The sequence below is a fragment of the Danio rerio genome, chromosome 3 (genome assembly GCF_052040795.2).
Source record: "Danio rerio strain M-AB ecotype USA chromosome 3, GRCz13ab, whole genome shotgun sequence".
Lineage (NCBI taxonomy): Eukaryota > Metazoa > Chordata > Actinopteri > Cypriniformes > Danionidae > Danio > Danio rerio.
This window is the reverse complement of record NC_141023.1, coordinates 56,325,109-56,347,500: the sequence shown is the minus strand read 5'-3', so window position 1 is coordinate 56,347,500 and position 22,392 is coordinate 56,325,109. Positions and strand designations below refer to the sequence as shown.

The 22,392-nt window shown below is 37.7% G+C and overlaps 2 protein-coding genes and 1 long non-coding RNA gene across 3 annotated transcripts in view; 1 reads left to right on the top strand and 2 right to left on the bottom strand.

Moving 5' to 3' along the window:
- Positions 1–7,737, top strand: part of lpar2a (lysophosphatidic acid receptor 2a) — an 8,538-nt gene extending 801 nt beyond the window's left edge. Inside the window, 2 exon segments of the mRNA NM_001003578.2 lie at positions 1–689; positions 7,321–7,737. The exon segment at positions 1–689 is cut by the window's left edge and continues 237 nt beyond it. Coding sequence (NP_001003578.1) covers positions 1–689; positions 7,321–7,652 — 1,021 coding nt within the window. The 3' untranslated portion in view covers positions 7,653–7,737.
- Positions 2,062–6,816, bottom strand: LOC147846064 (uncharacterized). Its single transcript, XR_015481309.1, has 2 exons — positions 5,454–6,816; positions 2,062–4,164 (listed from the first exon to the last, which is right to left on the bottom strand). It is a non-coding gene; the product is annotated as an uncharacterized LOC147846064 (long non-coding RNA).
- An 8,144-nt stretch (positions 7,738–15,881) lies between the features above and the next one.
- pbx4 (pre-B-cell leukemia transcription factor 4) overlaps positions 15,882–22,392 on the bottom strand; it is a gene marked incomplete at its 5' end in the record, with an annotated part of 73,358 nt that continues 66,847 nt past the window's right edge. The window contains 2 exon segments of the mRNA NM_131447.1: positions 15,882–16,714; positions 19,263–19,349. Of these exon segments, the coding sequence (NP_571522.1) occupies positions 19,306–19,349 (44 nt within the window). The 3' untranslated portion in view covers positions 15,882–16,714; positions 19,263–19,305.

Below are 22,392 nucleotides of genomic sequence, written 5' to 3'. Positions count from 1 at the left end.
CAACAGGACTGGCAAGCCTATTAGTCCAAACTGGCGCACTCATGACTTTGTGGTGGTCGGTCTGGGGCTCCCCATTTGTGTTTTCATCATCCTGGCCAATATGTTGGTCATAGCGGCTATAATTGTCAACCGAAAGTTCCACTTCCCAATTTATTACCTTTTAGGAAACATGGCGGCCGCTGACCTCTTCGCTGGCATCTCGTATTCGTATCTAGTGTTCCACACAGGACCCTGGACCATCAATTTGACCATTAAGGAGTGGTTTGTGCGTGGGGCATTGATTAACATGAGCCTCACCGCCTCAGTGGTCAACCTGTTGGCAGTGGCTGTTGAGCGCCATCAGACCATCTTCACCATGCAGCTCCACACCACGATGACCCGCCGGCGAGTGGTCATGCTGATAGTCACCATCTGGGTGGTGGCAGTTGTCATGGGTTTGGTGCCCACCATGGGCTGGAATTGTGTGTGTGACCAGTTAGGTTGCAGCACGGTTGCGCCACTGTACTCGCGCAGCTTCCTAGTGTTTTGGGCCATCCTCAACCTTATGGCCTTCTTCATCATGGTGGCCGTTTACACGCACATCTTCATCTACGTCCGCCGGCGGAGTCAAGTTATGTCCCCTCACACAGATCAGCCCTCAAATAATCAGACGGTTATCAGCCTTATGAAGACCATGTCCATGATACTGGGTAAGGCCTTGACTTTTGGGCTACTGGAGTTTATTATTTTTTGTGAGTAATTTAAATATTTACTGTTATTTTTTGCTTAATTTAAAACATTTTAAAGAGTTCCTGTTATGCTTGTTCAATTTTTGAATGTTATTCAGCTTGTAGTGTTGTCTGTTCAGGCACAAAAAAGGGATGGTTCACCCAACCAAAGAACATTCTGCCATCATTTACTCATTTTTATGTTTTTTACTGTTTCTCTTCTGTTGAACAAAGGAAAATATACTGAATAATGTTGGAGAATAACTTACTTGAAGACTTATGCCATGGTCACAGTAGAGTTTGAGCATACGTATTTCTGTCAAACGGCGCTGCGAAAAGATAAAACAAGATAATTAGTAGGGCCAGACAGAATCTGCTGACATTTTTTGTCTATTTCGACACAGAATTTTTTTCAGAATTAAACTTGATATATAAAATAAAAAATAATACAGTTCGATTCCCGGCTCAAGGTCCTTTGCCGATCCTTCCCTTCACTCTGCTCCTATGTGAAATCTCTGCTGTTCCACATCATAATTAAGGTTAAAACCCCTAAAAAATTATATTAAAAAAGTAAAAATATTTTAAATATCTGTACAAAGAGGTTATGTTTTGATCTTCGATTTGTCTCACGCATTTGTCATGATGCAATTGTGCAGGTCAGAGTTCACCAAGCTTAAACTTTTCAGCGCAGCGAACAGCAAAACTTGTCGCATGAGCTTGCATTTTCGGTCTGTCGCATTCATATGCGCATGAATGGAAGTCGATTGGGCTAAAAGTGCAGTGTGACCACAGCTTATGATCTTATTATTTTGTACATTAGTTCAGAGGTGCCAAAAGTAGGTCCCGTGGGCCAAAGTTGGCCCATTGTAACCTTTGATTTGGCCCACCATCCCATCTGAGAGGAGAGTGAGAATGATGGAGAGGGTTGGAGCGAATGCCTTTAACACAGAGCAGAGATCGTCATCACCTTTTTTTGTTTGGTCTTTATTTTTAAGGTCCGTTTGTTAAATTTACATAACATTGCATCTACATGCCAACTAATTCTCATTAATTATAAGACTGTTAGATTGGGGTTAGGGTTAGTGTAAGTTGACATGTTCATGTAAATTCTTATAGTCAGTTAAATGTCTGTTGAAGGAGCAGTATGAACAGATATTAAGCAGACAGTCTACTCCTACTCAAATGGACCCTCAAAATAAAATGTTACCGTTTGTTTTATTGTTTCCAATAAATGTTGTAAATGAATATGATTTTTGAATATGTAAATACTGTCACTCGACGGACAGATGAGTATACAGAAGATGTCAGTGAGCAAATCAATGCAGAAACTAGTGTAAATCTTTTGTAAATTAGATTTTGCTGTAACTGTAATAAGTTCATTGTAAAATGTAAAAAAATAAAAATAAATACTGTATAAGGGGCTGATCACACCGAACGTGCTTTTCCATTCTGAAAACATGACTGACGTTCTAAAAACGCAACTGACGTAACAATTTTTCCGCTCAAAGAATTCACTTTTTTTTTCAAATGTGAGCGCATGACATGCAACAGCAAAAAAGGAAAGGCACAGCAGGTGGTTAAAAATGCAAGTCGTGCAGAGTGGATAAGCAGCACGCAAAACGCTTGTGGCCGTTGGTAAACCATTCAAAAAAGCTGCCTCTCAACGCAAAAAGCATCTTTAGTGTGATCGGCCCTTTAGTTAATATAAAGCAAAGTTTATAGTTGTTTTAAACATTGTTAAATAAATTAGGAAATTACCAATGCTGACTATATTTACCTTCGGCCCTTTAGCCTCGATTAAGTTTGGTGTTTTTCCTAAGAAAGGGTTTGGGCACCCCTGCTTTAGATATTCCATACCACTAGCTATGTTTCCTTCTTAAGAATTAAACTGTTATGCAAAACTGGAATATTGCATAAAACATTTGCGAACGAAGCACCATGCCTATATAATGAGACAAATCGAATGAAATGTAATGAACGTAAAACGCGACTTCCTGATAAACTGAGGCCAAATATCAAAAAGAAAAAGGTCATTTCCTGCAGAAAGAGAAGCTACTGTAAGCAACTGTGCACTGCTGCCCACGACAGTTCTGGAGGTACTGTAATAATGCTGAACCCCTTTATGATAATGGACTTTGGCGAAGACATTTAGCAATGGCCAAAACAGAATTTCAGATGTGTATTAAGTATACATTCGGTCAGTGTGTTTCAATCATAGCTTATGTGCATTTCTTAAATATTCTAAAATGTTTGTTCTTTGTTGTCAGCATAATTATGTTTTAAAAATTCATGCATATTTGCCTTTCAGCAAGCATATTTTTATGCTATTGACCTTATTCATTTTAAAACTTCCGATTCAGTTGCCTATGAGAGAAAATACTAGGAATAATTAACAGCAAAAAAGTCAAACTAATTACTCTACAAACAAGTGTGTCCATGACTATACAGACAAAGCAGAATCACTTAAGAAAATATCAGCCTGCAACATCAAGCAGCACAACAAGCTGTTTTTAATGTCTAAAAATGAATGGAAGTGAATGAGACTAGAGGTCTCAAGCCGAAGAGATTCAAATGGCTGCGCCCGCTCGTTTGCGAACAGTAAGGTCAATTTTCGGATATGTGCATAAAAATCATTGGATGGAAACAGCTACTGACTTCAGGAGTATTGTTTTTGTTCCTACCATGAATGTCAAGGACTGCTTTATTCCAACATTCCAGTTTTGTGTTCAACAGAAGACAGAAACTGGTAAAATTATAGAGTGGGGGGTAAGTGGGGGAATGTTTTTGAGTGAAGTAGCCCTTAACTTGTTTTCTTGGCAAAATAAAGTATATCTATAATCAGCTCAAACGAGTTTATCAAACCGGTTTGGCTGCTCTAACATCCGCTTGTTTTGTACCTTTAACTGGAGCACAAACTGCTTATTTAGTGTTCTCTGTTATAATTTTCGCTTCAGACTTTTGGATTCATTTAGTAATAGCTGTATTAGGAAATAATGCATCATTTGGACTTGTGCTGTTGTGAGTAACACAAAATCAGGGTATCTGCGGGGTCTTAAATTTCAAATTCTAAATTTTAGGCTCTAGAGTCCTAAATTGTGTTGTAGGTCTTAAATCATTTTAAACAGGTCTAAATTTTCATGTCCATGTAAAGCCACTCAATCGATCCAACACACATCAAATCACCAACAACACGACTCAATAAAACTATATAATGTATAATTTTATTTATTGTTTATTTGACATGGACAGCTAGGGTCTGCTTGATTTGAAACATTGTTTCAAATATGTGACCAAAAAATTACTGATTAAAATTTTCTTATTGACGTGGAAAGAAAATAGATATTTTTTTTTGCTGGGCCATTAAGAAAATCCCTAGCGTTTAATGCTATACAAGCCTTAAGTTTCATTCTTAATGGTCTTAAATTCTTAATTTTACTTGGTGAAACCTGCAGAAACCCTGAAATTGAAATGCTTATTATTAGTGGTGTAACATCACAAATCTCATGGTTCAGATCACATTGTTTTTTTTTTTTTGTCGTGGATCTGACCATTTTTTAGATCAGCCAAAAAGAGGAGACAAAAACAATACTGCGAGAAACTTTTGGTTTAAACAAACAGAACTTAGCTGTAATTTTATTCAAAATAAAATGAAGAAATAAACAGCTGAATAAAAATAAACTGTAAAATATTCAGTACTGTGAAAAATTCACTGTTCCTACGACTGTTGCTGATAACACTAAATGTTAAAATCTAACATTATAATATGAACAACCCATATTTATTTTTAGTCTCATTTTCAATAAATGTGTGTCAGTGACAGAAAACCCCTTTAATAAGCTAAGAAACCCACCACATCCTGAATATCCTACCACAATTTCCATCATCATTTTATAGGCTTATTCAAAAAGAATTCAACTTTCAAAAGAACTCTGCTAGGAAGAAAAGGAGAGCTAAGCTTTTTCTGTCGTTAATTTAAGGAAGCTCTGAAGTTTCATTCGCTAAGATCGCTGTTGGCCCATAAATAATATCAATATATATATAAAAAGATCAAAGTTGTGGTAATCTTTTTTGAATCATCCTGTATTTTACAGGAAAGCCTAAATGCTTTCATACATGCGATTTTGAATGATATGAGAAGTGATCTCTCTGTGAACGTTACAAATTTAGGATTAATCTACAAGTAAAAAAAGTATTAATCTGGGGGTCGTGTGTTTCAAACTGTCGGTTGTGATCAATGCGAATCATGGATCAACTGTAACCCATTACACCCCTACAAATTATACATTAAAAATCAAATAAACTGATGATGTGCACAATTATCCTAAAAAAATATGTAAATGTATACAAACATATTAGAGTACAATATTAATATATATATATATATATATATAGAATTATAGCAACCAACAAGCTGAATCTGATGATTTTGAGTGAATAAATAATTACATAATTTAATTTTTTGTTTTTTTAAACAGAGAAATTTCTGAATTCATAACTGTTGTGAAACTTATTAGTATAGCAGGTTATTAGTATTAGTAGAGGGTTATTAGCATAGTTCAGGGGTGTTCAAGTCTGTTCCTGGAGGGCCACAGCTCTGCACAGTTTAGTTCCAAACCTGCGTCAATACACTTACCTGGGGCTTTAAAACAAGCCTGAAAGACTCTATTAGTTTGATCCGGTGGGTTTAATAAGGGTTAAAGCTAAACTATGCAGAGCTTTGGCCCTCCAGGAATTGACTTTCAACACCCCTGAACTATGCAAATTATTTTCTATTCATACTAATAACTTGCTTTACTAATAAGTTTCACAACAATTATGAATTTAGAAATATCTCAGTTTAAAAAAAAACATTTAATTATTAAAAACTTAAATTATGAACTGAAATTGACACTTGCGGTATAAATCATTTGCAATATGTGTTATAGGTGTATCAGCTCAGTGATATAAGATGGGGCAAAACCATTAAGAGTCTTTTAAAACAAAAAAGAATCTTCAACTCTAGTCTAAAATGCACTGGCAACCGATGAAGCAAAGCTAACATGGGGGAAATGTGGTCATGTTTGCAAATACCAGTTAACAGATGTGCTGTAGCATTTTGCACTATTTGCAAATGCGCAATAGCTGACTGCTACTCCCCACATACAGTGCATTACAGTAATCTAACAGAGTGGTCACAAAAACATGGATTACTCTCTCAAACTGTTGTCTTGCTATATATTAGCTTTAGTGTATCTAGTTGTCTTAATTGAGAAAAGCTAGATTTTACTACCGCTCCAATCTTACTGTCAAATTTAAAATCGGAGTCAAATTACACTGTAGGCTTAAAGCTGCAGTAGGTGGTTGTCTTCAGAAACAATTTGTATTGTGCTGGTTGAAACTCAACATTCAATAGTAATGATTAAAGTAAAAGATCTAAATGTATTTGTATATTCTGGGTAAAGCATACGACTAAAAAAATGTTCATCCTAATATTGTCGGTTGATCATTCCCATAATTCTAATAAGTAGCCAAAACTGTCTGTCAGCGTAAGCTTGATGACTATTTCCAGTTTCATGAGAGACCTTTTACAGCATAGATAATGTAGATTTTGATTTAGTTAAACAACAAAACATAGCGCTTTTCCACCTAGCCTGCTTTACTGAGGTGGTTGGAAGTTGGTTTTATATTCACATTGGGTCATTTTTGAACAATGACAGCCTGTGACGCGCTCCCGATAGTTTATCATGCTACTCTGAATTTTCGGTCTGAAATAGGACGCAAGTATGGCTTAGTAATAAGTGTAATTCCTGCACACTGCCAGTCAACCACTAAGCACACTGTTGCTTTAGCAAAACACATGAAATATTGCACTGACGTTTTGCTTGCTGCACAACTGAAAACGTGCTAGATATAATAGTTTTTTTTTTTTAAATTAGAATTATAGTATTATACTGTATAGTTTTCTAACTGGTGACTGTAATGATGTAGTGGCTCTCTGTCATCTTTAATGTGCTACTTTTGATCGACAGGGGAGGGACTGTGTTTTCACGACGATATTATTCTAACAGACAGCATTTTGGAAGATCACATACTGCACCTTTAATATGAATACAATAAACAAAGTTTTACCAAAAAAAAAAAAAAGAAGAAGTACTAGATGTACTAAAATTTAATTTAAATTGTAAAAATGAATAAAATTTAATGAATACTATTAATAATATTAAACTGACTCCTTTTTGGACTTTTTGAATGTCTAATTATCTATAAATAAAAATGATATCCTAGAAGGAATATCCTTGTTCATTTGTGACACCTAATGCCTTAAAGAATTGAACTGAAGTTTAGGATGTTCCTGTTACCAGCTAAATGCTATTTTTGGCTCATTATATTGTAAATGATTTAGAGCGTCTGCATAGTTTTGTGCAAATATCACCTCATGCTCTCTGATTTTTATCTGCAGAAATATACACGAGTTCTAACAGCATGAAAGGGGCTGCATAGTGATGCATTTGTTTTGCATGCTGCTGTGGCTTGCCCTCATAAACCAATCTGTACCCGACCCTGCACTCATCAACACTTGGTGTGTGTGTGTGTGTGTGTGTGTGTGTGTGTGTGTGACCTATTTTCTCCTCAGGTGCCTTTGTGATCTGCTGGACTCCAGGTCTGGTGATCCTCCTTCTGGACGGTCTGAAGTGCATCGAATGTCACGTCCTGAAGTATGAGAAGTACTGCCTGGTTCTGGCCGAGTGCAACTCTCTGGTGAACCCCATCATCTACTCTTTTCGGGACGAGGACATGAGGACCACCTACAAACGCATTCTCTGCTTCCCTTGGAGAAGAATGCGGCCGCACGAGGGGCCTTCTGGCATCCGCTTCGAGCCTGTGAAAACAGGGGCTCCCCCTGAGAAAAACAGCCAGAACTCCAGCAGCCCAGAGGCCGCTCCTCCACAAAGCCCATTGTCTTGATGGAAAAACCATTTCTCCCTGTAAATAAATGACTTTGTATTTGCTTAGTGAAATGAGTACAAAGAGTAAATAATACTTCATTTTTGATAGCTTGTTTTGGTGCGTGTTTTTGTCTCCGTCTGACAATGGATGTATCGGGCCCTTTTGTGGGGGTCAGTCGGTCCGCTGCCCACAGGAAGTTTCTCTTTTCCCAAAACACAAGGCATTAATATTCTGAAAAAAAGCAGTTTATGGGACATTTTGTTATGCTAGGAAAGAGATCAGAGAAATAGGTGCACAATTCTGAGTGCTTATTTTCCTTTGCACTTTCAAAATGTCCTTTTTATTGCTCATATCAGGCAGGGGTGCCCAAACTTGGTCCTGGAGGGCCGGTGTCCTGCATAGTTTAGCTCAAACTTCCTTCAACACACCTGCCTGGAAGTTTTAATATAGCTAGAAAGAGCTTGATTAGCTAGTTCAGGTGTGTTTTATTGGGGTTAGAACTAAAATATGCAGGACACCGGCCCTCCAGGACCAAGAATTACTGGCATAGATGGAGGTCAGTGGAAGCTCACTTTTATTTGAAATGAAGTCGTTTAAAGCTTTGTTGCTGCCAGTCTCTCGTAGGGTGAATGAGGCTTAAATGGTGTAAGTATTAAAAAACAAGTTTACTTTAATAATCGGGATGATGACCTTATTCAACCGTTAAAATGAAGTGTGGAATGTTGGAAACTTCACTCACTTAACGGCCGCAGCTTTAAGCTGCAGTCACACTAGAGTTTGTGTGTGCGAAATTCTGTCGTACGGCTCTGCGAAAAGGGCAGAATTAAACAAGATTATTAGACATTAAAAAAGCGAGCGATTTGCTCCATGTTTTAAATTCCTGTCCAGAGAGGTCATGTCTTGATCCTCGATTTTGTAGGATAGGTTTTGATAGGTTTTGTCTCACGCAGTCAAATGATGCGATTTCGCAGGTCAGAGTTCACCAAGCTTCAAGGGAAGGGGTGGAACTTTTGGACACTGATGTTGGATTACTTTAAAATATTGCACATAGGCTATATCGCCTCGCGATGGTGAATCCTGTTATACTCTAGACAGGTTCTTTTGTTAGTTTGGCCATTTATTCTACTAGTTTGGCAACAGTCAAACATCATCTGGAAGACAGTTTGAAAAGAACGTTAGTGTTTCATTTGGGTCAACACTAAATTCATATACTCTGCTGTTCAGTGTGTAAGTGCATAGTGAAACATTTGGGATGCCATTTATGTCTCCTTACACACCTTGTTTGGTACACATCTGATTTAGATCAGCACAGACTGAAAAACCTGTAAAGGGTGTGACAGAAGACATCCAAAACATGCAGTGCTGGTGGTCCTCCATGAACGTGGTTGAGAAACACTTATGTAAGACAATAAATAGATCAATGTTAAGTCTAGAAGGTTGGGACAGCCCACATGGAGCTCAAGTCTTACCCACTCTGAGCTGACCTATTTGGTGATAGCTCTGACCTTTGTTTATACCCTTCTCGACCAATAATACGACTGCCTGGTACCGCTCACTTATGGGGGGTGGTGGGGGTTTACCACAGTGTACAAGGTCTGCTACTAAGTACCACTTTAGCTGGGGTTCCATGCGAGTAGTCACCAAAATGTGATGCGTAAACACTGCAGATGGTTGTTTGGTGAGAGATCACTATGCTTCTTATTTGTAGTTCGCTTCGGACGAAATCATCTGCAAAATCACTAAATGTACCCGTATCATTGGACTTGCAACGAGACTTGAAGTAAACTGCCATTAACAGCCATTGTGGGATCATTTGAATCTGCTGGACGCAGCATAAGATGGCTGTACTGAGGTCAGCAGATGAGATGCAGATGTTCCTCTCACTGGTGTCAGAGCAGCGGGTCCTGCATATGGGGAGGGATCCAGAATGATGTCACTATAGTAGAGGCAGCGCAACCGAGTCTTTACTCTATTGCGCTGTAATGAAGCCACCTCATGAAGCCAAGCGGCCTGTCATTAATTATTCCTCACATAATCCCACCTAGTTTGAAGCAGCATGAAGCTGGAGTGGAAAAGCAAACAGCCAAAGTAAAGAGAAGCTAGTCTTCTGAAATCCACTTTATTTGCTCACAGTGATCTTGAGGAGAAGCTAGATAATTCCTGGTCAACTTTAATCAGTGTCTAATTAATATATATATATATATAAAGTAAAAGTATGCGGTCTTCAATATTAAGTTCAAGCGGCCACTAAACTCAACGGCCACTTTATTAGGAACACCTTATTAGTACCAGGTTGGACCTACTTTTGCCTTCAGAACAGCCTTAATCCTTTGTGGGATAGATCAAACAAGGTACTGAAATATTCCTCAGAGATTTTGCTCCATATTGACATGATAGCGTCACACAGTTGCTGCAGATTTGTGGGCTGCACATCCATGATGTGAATCTCCTGTTCCACCACATCTCAAAGGTGCTCTATTGGATTAAGTCTAGTGACTGTGGAGGACATTTGAGTACAGTGAACTCATGTCATGTCATGTTCAAGAAATCAGTCTGAGATGATTCACGCTTTATGACATGGTGTGTTATCCTGCTGGAAGTAGCCATCAGAAGATGGATACTCTGTGGTCATAAAGTCATGGACATGATCAGCAACAATACTCAGGTAGGCTGTGGCGTTGACACGTTATACAATTGGTACTAATAGGCCCAAAGTGTGCCAGGAAATTACTACCATTACACCACCACCACCAGCTTGAACCGATGATGCAAGGCAGGATGGATCCATGCTTTTGTGTTGTTGACGCCAAATTTCCAAAGCCATGTCTACATCCCTGAATGCATTGAGTTGCTGCCATGTGATTGTCTGATCAGATTTTTACGTTAACGAGCAATTGGACAGGTGTACCTAATAAAGTGACCAGTGAGTGTATATCATATTAAAGCTGCGGTCACACTAGAGTTTGATAATGTGAAATTCTGTCATGCGGAGCTGCGAAAGGGGCGGGATTAAACAAGCTTATTAGACATTTTAAAAAGCGAGCAATTGCTTCATGTTTTAAATTTCTGTTTAGAGATGTCATGTCTTGATCCTCGATTGGTCTCACGCAGTCAAGTGATGCGATTTCGCAGGTCAGAGTTTACCAAGCTTGAACTTTGCACGCAGCAACCTGTGAAACTTTACACATGACCCTGCGTTTCCGGTCAGACGCATTCGCGTGCGTATGAATTAAAGTCTATGGAAGGAAAAGCCCAGTGTGACCGCAGCTTAAGATTGTACTTATTTTTTTTAATTCACCCACAACTAAAACCCCACCTGTAGTGATTAGTCAAACCTTTAAAGAGATAGTTCACCCAAAACTGACAATTCAGCCACCAGACCCACATTGAGATTCGAATCTGTGCCCAGATTTCCAGATTTTGTAGCCCATCAAGTCTAGGTAAATGTTTAAAATTATATTATTTCAATTGTTATATTAATTTCAGCATTATTACTGACTAATATACAAGTGTGTATATGATTTATGTACAATGAAGTTTGTAGAGTAACATTTTCTGACTTACGCTGGACGCAGCGACAAGACTTGCTTTGTTTACCAAAGGAGATCTAATTAGATTTCCACTGAAAATGGCTTAAAACATTACAATTTATTTAAAATTAAATTTGAAAAGTTACTGTACTGCCAAAGTCTTTCTGCATTATCCACAGATTTTATTATTCATTGCAGCTCACTAAAAATATCCACAGATTGTCTTATTACAAACCTGTTAAATTTTAGTTCAACAAAAAAATCAGTAACTTAATATCAGTGGCTTCTTTTCTCTAACATTCTTCAGTATGTCTCATATATTTATCTAAAGTTTAGAAACAGTTTGAGTTAAGAAATGATTTTAAAATGTGCGGTGAACTGTCCCTTTAGGAGAAAGTGCTGAAAATGAAACTCCTCTTACCAAATTGGGTTTCAGCTCCAGAAGATTCACGAGACTTCAGTGAGAACCATCACTTCCTCCATTTTGAAGGGTCAGCCTAAAACCAATAGTGCTCAAAACTCTCCACATTCACGGATTTTGAAGGGTTTAACGCTTTGCATCATTCTTTGCATGTTTAATTAGTGATGCAGATTATGCTCAAGTGTGGTCCAAGAATTTTTTTGGCCTCCTGCCTACACCCTTCATCCCTTTGAAGCGCTCAATTGTGTAGTTAAACCATTTAAAGCACGTCAAAGTCAGTTCCTGGAGGGCCGCAGCTCTGCACAGTTTAGTTCCAACTCTAATTAAACACTCCTGATCAAACTAATTGAGTCCTTCAGGTCTGTTTGAAACCTGCAGGTAAGTATGCTGAAGCGGGGTTGAAACTAAACAGTGCAGGGCTGTGCCCCTCCAGGATCTGACTCTGACACCCTTGCTTTAACGTGATTAGGGCATAGGAATGAGCATTTCCGAATGGAACGCAGCCCCTATTCTAAATGTGTGGTAAACACAGGTGCACTCATGTCAGAATGACTGTAATTACTACATTCCAACTAGCACAAAGCCTTCAGGTCTTTTAAGAGCTCTTAATTACAACTTGTGATCTGTGAATTTTCCACCAATTGGCCACTGCAGATTGATTGAGGCATTGTTTTGCACCGTCGTTAGTGTCGTCACAAGAGCACAATTCAGTACAGCTTTCCGCTGAACGTTTTTTTCAAATTACGGTAATTATTACATGACCAAAGCACAACATATGCTCTCAGCACCGCTCATACACTGACTTGCATGTTTAAATGCACAGTATTCATAAAACAACCAATGAGATTCTGAAGTGTGCTCTAATAGACGCTATATTATGCCATGAGGCTTCATTTAGACTTCCATATTTGTATTTGTTTTCCTACTATGGATGTCTGTATACTAGTTTCCCAAATGTTTTTTTTTTTTTTTGCTTACTCCAGTCAAGAGGTTTTAGATTCAGCAAATGTAACTTCATTTCTCTTGAGAACTCAAATTCAGATATTTTAGATGAACTCAAGAGCTCTCTCATCCTCTACAGACAGCAAGGGTCCTACTAAAGGGCTTCAAACGAAAGTCTAGACACCGTAACTTGATCTAATTGAGGATACAAGCCAACAAAAATTGTTTCGTTGCACAAAAGTGTTCTTGTATCAATATAGCTGAAGTAACATGAAATGTTTTTGTTTACTTTTCTGGCCTTTGAATGAATCATTTAACTTTTTTTAAAAGTTTAATTCATATACACTTTGAGTAGAGACTATTGCTGTCTATGGAGGATCCTCTAAATTACATTGGTCTCAAACTCAACTCCTGGAGAGTCAGGGCGTACTCACACTATGCCATCCGTACCGTGCCCAGGCCAGTTTCCCGGATCGTTTGAGAAGTGTGTGTGCGCTGAATTGGGCTCAGGCACAGTTCACTTGGCTGGCCCTGGCCCGGTTGGAAGAGGTGGGCCTGAGCGCAGTTCACTTGGGCTTTGGCGCGGTACGTTTGTAGTGAGCACAAAACGCGCCAAAGCCCGAAACTGAAAGCAAGACGTGACTTTTAAGGGACTATTTCATATGGATTTATTAATCATTCTTACTCTTCAGTGATTGCAAACTGCCGTAGTTTATTAAAGATGCAAACTCCTCACTGCATGACAGCTGCGCACCTTCAGCAAACCTTCTCATTCCTGCAGCACGAGGGCTTTATGATTGTTTATAAGCGGCAAAAGTGGCGGATCTGTTCAGCGGAATATCTGACTGCGTGTCCCCACATCCCTAAGGACTGTTTGGCGAAATATTTGACTGCATGTCACTGCATATCAAACCGACTGAAACGATATAACTAGAGAAATCTCCACTGTGCTGAGTGAAAGCGCTTCTCACTGAACATCGCAGCATCGATGACGTAAGCGTGCCGAGGCCCGATTGTGGTGTGAGTGCGGGCCGTCGGGGGAGACGGGAGGGGGGACAAGCGTGGTTTGGCCAGGTTAGAGGCAACTGTACCTAGTGTGAGTACGGCAGCACAGCTCTGCGTAGTTTAGCTCCAACCAACTCCAACTCACAACTGCTTAATAGTCTAGTAGTCTTGAACACCTTGATTATTTGAATCAGTTGTGTTTGATTAGGATTGGAACAAAACTGTACAGAGCTGCAGGCCTTCAGGAATCCAGTTTGAGACCTATAATCTAAAATATCTTTTTTTGTATGAACAAAAGTCTGAGGGGGATTGTAAAGACATGAGGATTTTAACGCTTTAAAACTGGCCTTAAAATACTAGCCTACAAAAGAAAGAGGGCCCTGTCATAAGCACACCACATTCTGCAGGCCCAAACAAGCCCTTGTTTTCTTGATCATGTAATAATGATTATAAATAACTGACTCTACATCTGCTGTAATGTTTGCAAATAGAAAGCTCCACCTGAAACGATGGCCTCATTTTGTTTTTGTGGTTTCTAATTTTACTTTGTGCAGACTGCGGGGCTTTGTTTCATTTCAGCAGGCCGAGTTGTTACAGAGCGCGTAATCAATTTGAGATGAGGAGAAAAGGTCTGATTTATTGTGATCCTCATATTATTGTCCTTACGCCGCATAAATATTCAGACGGGGCGACACAATTGGCTGAAAGATGGCAGACTCATTCATAACCGCCGTAACGAGATCATTTTACGCATGGCAACATGCAAATCAGCCCCTTAATGAACAGCAACAAGGAAAGAACTACAGGCTCAAAAGCACACTAGATTATTTTATTAGTTTTTGTTTTTCTAATAAGGAACACTACAATTTTCTCATATTTCTTTTTTTTCTCTCTCACTAGAACAGTTCTAAAGTTGAGGTATAAAAGGAGTTTATACAGACTACCAAGTCTGAAAATGGGGGGGGTTTATATACAAGTGAAATGGAGAGAGGAGAGGTAGAGAGGAGGGAGAGAATGGTAAATACAGAAGGAAGCGTGTACTACAATTCTACTAAAATAATAATAATAATCGAGAAATAAAATGCTGATGGCGTTTGAGTCGGTGCTGCGGATTCAAACTCAGATTACAATCCAAAATATCCCAGAGTTGTGTGACAAATTGTCCAACATGTAGTGTATCGTATCGTCTGTAGCAGAGCTTATGCGGATACTCAAATAAGACGGTTGATCCTGTAAAATTTGTTTAACGGCACTTCAAACAAACGCCATCAGCTTTGACAAAACCACACAAACAAAATAACACTCGAGACTCCCGATCCAAATAAAAGGTAACTGAAACGCTAAAATGAATATTACAAAGACTAACAAATGTTACTCCAAAACCCCCCAGCGAGAATTTAAAAATAATAAAAAAACAAAAGCAAAAGCATACAAAAAGAGAAAAATACACTGAAACATTCCACAATCTGTACAGTGACATCCATAGATGACTGATAGAAAAAAGAAAAGAAAGAAATTTTGGTGTAGTAATAGCATTAGTCGGAGATATCCATATGAAATGTTTCGAACTAATCTATAGAGGACACGGTGATGATCTTGAAGAAACGCTTGAAAAGCTCCTCAGAGTTTGTTTTTCCATGTGTACATATATAAACAAAACCCCAATTTACATTTCAACCTTATTTAGTCCTTTGTGTAATATATAGAATTTCCATTCATATATCAAAAACGCCCTGCTGCTTCCGCCCATAAAGAGAAAACTAAACGGAGAAACGTTTAAAAAAAAAAAAAAAAAAAAGGAACAACACGGACAACTCTCTGTAACTTCGGGAAAACAAAAAATTCCTCTACAAGCTTTAGTCCATCTGTTTCAAATCACAACACATCCAGTGCTTATTTTTGGTTAAATTTCGACAGGAGAAAAGCCCTTGTTGCTTGGCTATGTTAACTGATTACCAAAAAAACAGAGTTCCTTAGTTTAGTGAAATTGTAGGCAACAACAACAAAACGTAAAAATAAAAAAGGTCAAATTAAAGAGAGACAGCATGCTTTACCAAGAAACAGGTGCTTTCAATTGCACGTACAATACAATCAGTTCAAAAGCACGAGTGAGTGACGAGACAACCCAACCCTTAGAAAACACACAACACACACCAGTAAGACGAGAGGCCGCAGTGTGTGTCACAGATGAAAAAAAAAAACGTGCTATTTAAAATACCACGGAAACCCTAGAGAAACCAAACCCCAGCCCGAAGCACTGGATCACCGGGCAGTATGACGTCCTTTTACTTGTTCACTTGTTTATTTGGTCTGTTACTTTCCCACCCTCTCCTTTTATAGTATATTTAGTTTTTTTTTTTTTGTTTATTAAAAAAACGAAAGGAAAAAACTAAAAGAAAAACGTAACGTTAGGCTAAATGGAATCACTAAAACATCTCAACACACCCTACATGCATGGAAGACAGTGGAATATCGCTTTTTTTTTAATCATCTTTCCCTTTAAAAATATTTCTAAACACCCACCCCCTGATCCCCGATCCAAACCAATACTCCAGCTTATCCGTCCATCTGACAGACCCCGTTTTACCAACGCGAGGTCTAGTTCTTATCAAGTCTTTTTATTTGGTGGCTGGTGCATCTTCGTGCTGCGGGCGAGGGAAACGAATACTGTGGCGAAAACTAAAAACGGAGAGCGGTCGCTCATTGCGTTCAGCTGAACTGGAAATCAAAGTGTTCATAGGTCCAGCGTACCTTTAACTCCTCTCCACCCGAACACCAGCTCAGTGTTTAGTGACAGGATTTGTGCTTAACGCAACGTAGCGGAAATCATAGTGAAAAGCAGACTGGATGGGCGGTCAGTTGTCTGAGGTTGCTCTTCGACGTGCGGAAAAGTGAAACAACCGTTGACAGCACTTTGGTACAAGCGAGGAGGGAGTAGTTGCGTAATCGCCATCGTAGAGGGGTTTGATCCAGGAGACGAGTCATGTTTTCAGACTCGTCCTCAAAGAACGAGACGAGTGTGTGTGTGTGTGTGTGTGTGTGTGTAGAGGTGGACAAGGACGGAGGAAGACCATTGTGTGTGTGTGAGATTAGCTGGAGGTGTCGGAGTGGATGCTGCCGGGTGCTCCTGGTGGAGAGGTGATGGAGGAAGGGTTGGTGTTGTCTTGCCAGCTGTTATTAGCCTGTGGAAGGAGTCACAGTGACAGTGTCAGGCAAAGCAGTACTTGTATAGAGATCTGACATACAAGCATTATATGCAAATTACACATATAACATACAACGCCGCGATGTACAATGTTACGATATACGCTACATATTTCAAAATATTGCTAAAATGGCCACTTGCATATATCTATATCTATCTATAGACATATATATATATATATATATATATATATATATATATATATATATATATATATATATATTTTCAGGCTCTGGAATTGCTTGGACCACAAAACTTGTTGCTTGAGAATATTATAACTTGTCTTATGTTGTGTGGCTAGATTTGAACTTAATCTACACGTAATTTACACTTTATCTGTGCGCACAGTAATCCGCAAATTTTTAGCCCATCATTGAGTCTATTTATTTACTTGTGTAAATGTGTGTAAATGGATATTTATTCAGTTTTAAAATATATTTCAGTAATATTATTGACTAATATGAAAATGTTTATATGATTTATTTACAATACAGTTTGTAAAGTCATATTTTCAGTATTTTATTAGAGATATTATATAAGAAAATATATAATATTTAAAAAAAATATATATAATATTTTTAAAAATTTTATGTAATTATTTTTTTTGTTACGATACTACCAAAATAATTCCACATAAAAACGCAAATTATCTAAAAAACTCTCTGCAAGATATGTCTTAAGTTAAAAGTAATATACCTACGCAACTTATGTCTTATGTTGTGTTTTTTTTTTCAATACTCAAATACATTACAACTTATGTTGCATGGTTCAATTATAACTCATGTCTTTTGGCAATACCTAAAATTACATAGTATGATTCAAAATGATTGATTTTTCTTTTACGTCAAAAATCATTAATAAGTAAAGGTGCTCATGTTTCATAAACACATTTTGCACATTTCCTACTGTAGATGCATCAAAACTCAATTTGGGGTTAGTATTACGCATTGTTCTGAACTTAATTTCGACTATTTTTAATGTGATTTTCTCAGTGTCTGAACCATCAGATTCTAGATTTTCAAATAGTTGCATCTTGGCCAAATATCATCCTAACAAATACAGCAGTGGATGGCTTATTTATTTCAATATTTGATTAATACTTTTGTTAGATAATGCATACATCATTTTATTTATTCATGCCTGGTTTTGTGGTCCTTTTATATATTTGTGTACATACAAAGGAGGAAAATGTTTTGAATAAGTCATGCTTTTTTTTCCAAAAAAAAAAAAAAAAAAAAATCAAATTAAATCTGAAAAATATAGTTTTGTGTAATAATAAAATGAAACCAGAAGAATTTATTTTGTATTATATTATTCAGATTAGAGTCAGGGGATTGGCTGGGCCATTATACAGCTTGATTTTCTTTCTCTGAAATCATTTGAGAGTTTCTTTAGCTCTGTTTTTGATCATTAAATGCTGATGAAATGTCCACCCTGGTTTCATCTTCATCAACCTGCTAATTTAGATGTTGGATTGAAGCAGCTAATATTCATCTACAATAAGGAAGGGCAGAGGGTTGTTGAAGAACTATGAAATGAGAAATGAGAGATTTCAGCTGCTGTCTGGCTTTCACTGCCATTTTACACTTCCTTTTTATGCGTTCAATACTTTTTCAATGCTTCATTTCATTATATTATGCATAACTTAATTTGTAAACTAATTAGATTTGCTTTCTTTGCACAAATGTATTTCTTTGGTTGTTACCAACATCTGCTTAAAATCTCAAGCCAACAGCACCATAAAAATCTGTTTTCTGAGAAAAATGATGGTGTTTAATACTCATTTCCCCCGTTGTATATATTATCAAATATATGAGCTATAGTTGTATATATAGGGCCACATGAATCAGACTCTTTCCACTTATTTTGGTTTTTTTTTTTGAACATTCGTGAATCGAAACTTCAAGACTCTTTAAGGTTACATCAGCCTACCAGAACACTTTAGTGTGCTAAATATTTTCATGAAGTGATCAAAATCATTTATACTCAAACTGGCAAGCAAGAGCTGCTTTGCATTTAGGGTTTGTACATCAAGCCTAGTGTTGCTTTTTACTATTTGAATGCTAAATATAGACTCGCGATACCTGCTGATACAGACACTCATTTCCTTTCAATGTGTGTTCATTTAAGCTTAGGCTAAGTTTAGTTTGACACATTTACGTGCTTTAAGAGAGTTCACCCAAAAGTAAAAATTGTCATCATTTACTCTCCCTCTATTTCTTCCAAACCTGTTCGAAAAGCACAAAAACAGTTATTGACTCTCATTTGTTTCCTACTATGGAGGTCAATGGCTGCTCTTCCCCAACATTTTTCAGTATAGCTTATATTTGTGTTCACAATCATCGAGGTTTAAAACCAATTGACTGCACTGCTTTGGTGTTTTTCGGAAAACTACCCCAAAATTCAGATTCAGCTACTAATAAATATCTTGAGACTTCCAAAGAGTAGTCTGTGTTAAGAGGAAACATAACAAAAAAAAGATGAAGTGTGAAGAATGATCTGACAGCCGTGTGAGTTGTACTCACGTCTAGACGGTGTGGGGTGTAAAGAGGACTTGCTGACAGATCTTCATAGCCTGCCGTCAGGTGTGTAGCACGGTGCAGGATATCCACCTGGAGAAACACACAGCAACGGCATGTTATTTTAGCACTCCAAACACACGTTACACAACACCAATAAACACCAGTGCTGCTATTACATTATGGTAATGATATGAGTGCATGTGCAACAAGCAAAATAAATCCAACTACAGCACAGGCGTAATGGATGGGTGATTGTGTGTGTGTGTGTAATCTCATACCTGAATCATTCTCTAATGCAACAAATAAAAAAAGTATCCTAAAATCGGCAACTGATATTATGCTAATTTATGTGTGAATATATTATAGACATTTCATTTGAAACCAGACCATGTGCATGTCACAGCACAAATTAAAACTTTTGATGGGAGCAGAAAAGTAAGTATTTTCATATTGTAATTCAAGCACAGTTCTAGCAGTTTCACAATAATAGGGTTTATTCCCTTTACAAGCATAAAAACATCATCTGAACAATACATAGAAGAACTCAACAATAAGGATTTACACTGATATTTTTACTCACCAAAGAGACAATTACTATTTCACCATATTTTTACTGTTATAATGAAATTAAATGTATTTCTAGTAAAAAATTATACTTATGCGCCTTATTAAAGAGATGTTTTTCAGATGTTTTTGGAATTAGACCTATACAGAGCTAAACACTTTTTTTTTTTTTTTTGCAATGGCCCAGTTAAGCCAATGGAATTTGTTTTGCTTGCCACAAAAATAAGTGTAGTTATTTCCACCTATTTCAATGTGTCAAATTTTGTTTTAAACCAAATGTATTTCTGTTAAAAAATTATGTTTCATACCTATTTATTAATATTATATCTGGTTCGCAGTTCAAAAATGCTAGCTGCTTCTTCTTCAACGTTTTGCGCGACAGTACTTACGGTTTAATGAGACGCTAATCAAAATCCCCTGAGCCAATAAGAACAAATCGCAGGTAAGCTCACCCCCACAAGAGCTTTGTGCCAGAATCTCAAACGGAAATTTGAGAAACGGAAACTCTGGCAGCGCAATCAAAACTGCGTTTATCTAAAGCAAAGCAGAAAGTGAACCACACTAATAATACCTTTTTTTAGACAGTGTTTATTTTTTGTCATTTGGTTGATTGTTCTGTATTTTAACAGTTTTTTTATTTTGTTAATGTATATTTGTGTTGTTAATTGAAAGGTTTTGTGCATTTTATATGGCAAAATTCAAATTCCTCATATATCCACTTCCCATTACTGTAAATAGTTTTTATATAAATGGATGATCATATAAAGAAATATATTGTCCTGTTGTCATGAGGAATTATGTAATTGTTTGCAGTTTCTGTAAAATGTCTAACAGGTGTTGTGATTGTATCTGTTTGTGGGGGAAAAAAAAAACGTTTATTTGAAGGATTATCGATAATTAATTAATTACCAATAATTGGCCCTAATTAGGTAGCTTTAGTGGGACAGAGGAAAATTAAGATCTTTTTAAAATGATTTAAGACCTACAACACTATATTTTAGTTAATTTAAGGCCTAAATTCCGTTTTTTTTTATATTTTTGAAGACTTTAAGTCCCTGCGGACACCCGGTCTATAATAATAAAATGATGGTTAAACTTACTTATATAAAGTTTTAATGTATTCATTTTAGTTGTAGCTTACTTTTCTATCACCAGCCATGGAAAACTAATTTAACTAAAGCCGCCTTTCCACTGCAAACAAGTCGGACACGACTGTCGAAATACACCCCCAATAGAATTTTTTTTTTTTCAAATAAAGACTTTTTTCTGACAACTATTTCTCATCTCATGTGCATGGACCTGCTTGGACAACACTGGAATTTGGTTGGCCGATCGCATACAGTCTAGTCACAGGAGTTCAAATATTTTAATCGGATCTGTCGCTCGTTATGTGCAGTAAAAGGGAGCTTAATGTTTAAAAAAACAAAAAAAAAAAACAAAAAAAAAAAAAACAAGGTGGTGTGATTTAACTTAATAGTGGATCTAAATCCACTATTCACAATTTCTAAAGCCCTTTTGTAATTACTTTTTGCCACTGCAATGCACAGTTTGGCTACCCGTAACTAAAAGGTGCACTAGAAAGGTGTCACTCCGTTCATTAATAATGGACACCTACAGTGCGCCAAAGTGATAGAAATGTAAAAATCTGCATCAAGATATCAATTCAAACTGGAAGCTATTAAGAATAATTTTGAGGGAGCCAATGTTGTTATTAAACTAATAAGTCCATTAAAGTTAAGTAAATGACCATGAGAGACACTTAAAGTTTCACACGATTGACATTCACCGCAAATATTTTTCTAAAAGCATTCTCAGTCAATGAGAAAATGAGTTTTACTTTATTGATACAGAGATCCTCACGACTAACAATTGGCATCTGAATAGGATTCAAGTCATATGAATTGAATTGTAGTTTGTCTCATTGGCATCAGTCCATCCTTATTGTTGAGCCCTGACGAATACAAAATGCACCCAAGAAAACAAGTCGTCTAGCAGGAAGGAGACACAGGATTGGCAAAGGCGTGACTGTGAATGAGTGATGAGGACATGAAATGGAGGAGAGTCACAGGGAAGTTCACTGCTCAGGATGGAGCTCTATTCTCCGAGGCAGGATGTGTGGCAGGGTCAGGACTGCGGTTTTGGGGAAGGGGGAAGGAGAGCACTACACTGGGCAGGTTATGGAGGAGGAAGGGCATTGAGGGATGATCCTCAGTGCCTACCTGCTGCTGCTGCTGGGGCACAGCGTTCGTGACGCTGACGCCATCTCCGTTGAGTGAACGCAGCCCCAGGTACGCGTCTCCTGCGTGAGAGAGGCTGTATGAGCCAGACGACCCTGCGGGTGATATATATACGCAGCCCATCAGGCACACAGCTGTGCCCAGCTCAGCTTTTCAAGAGCTTACAGTGGCGTGTTTGTGTATGTCTGTGTGAGGGCATGAAAATCAGGACTGGCTACATTCCAAAAATCCAAGACCTTCAACTATTTACATTGACTAGACTAGAGAAAAAGGTGCACAACGGGAAGCTAAAATTACGTCAACTATACTATACACTATAATATACACTATAC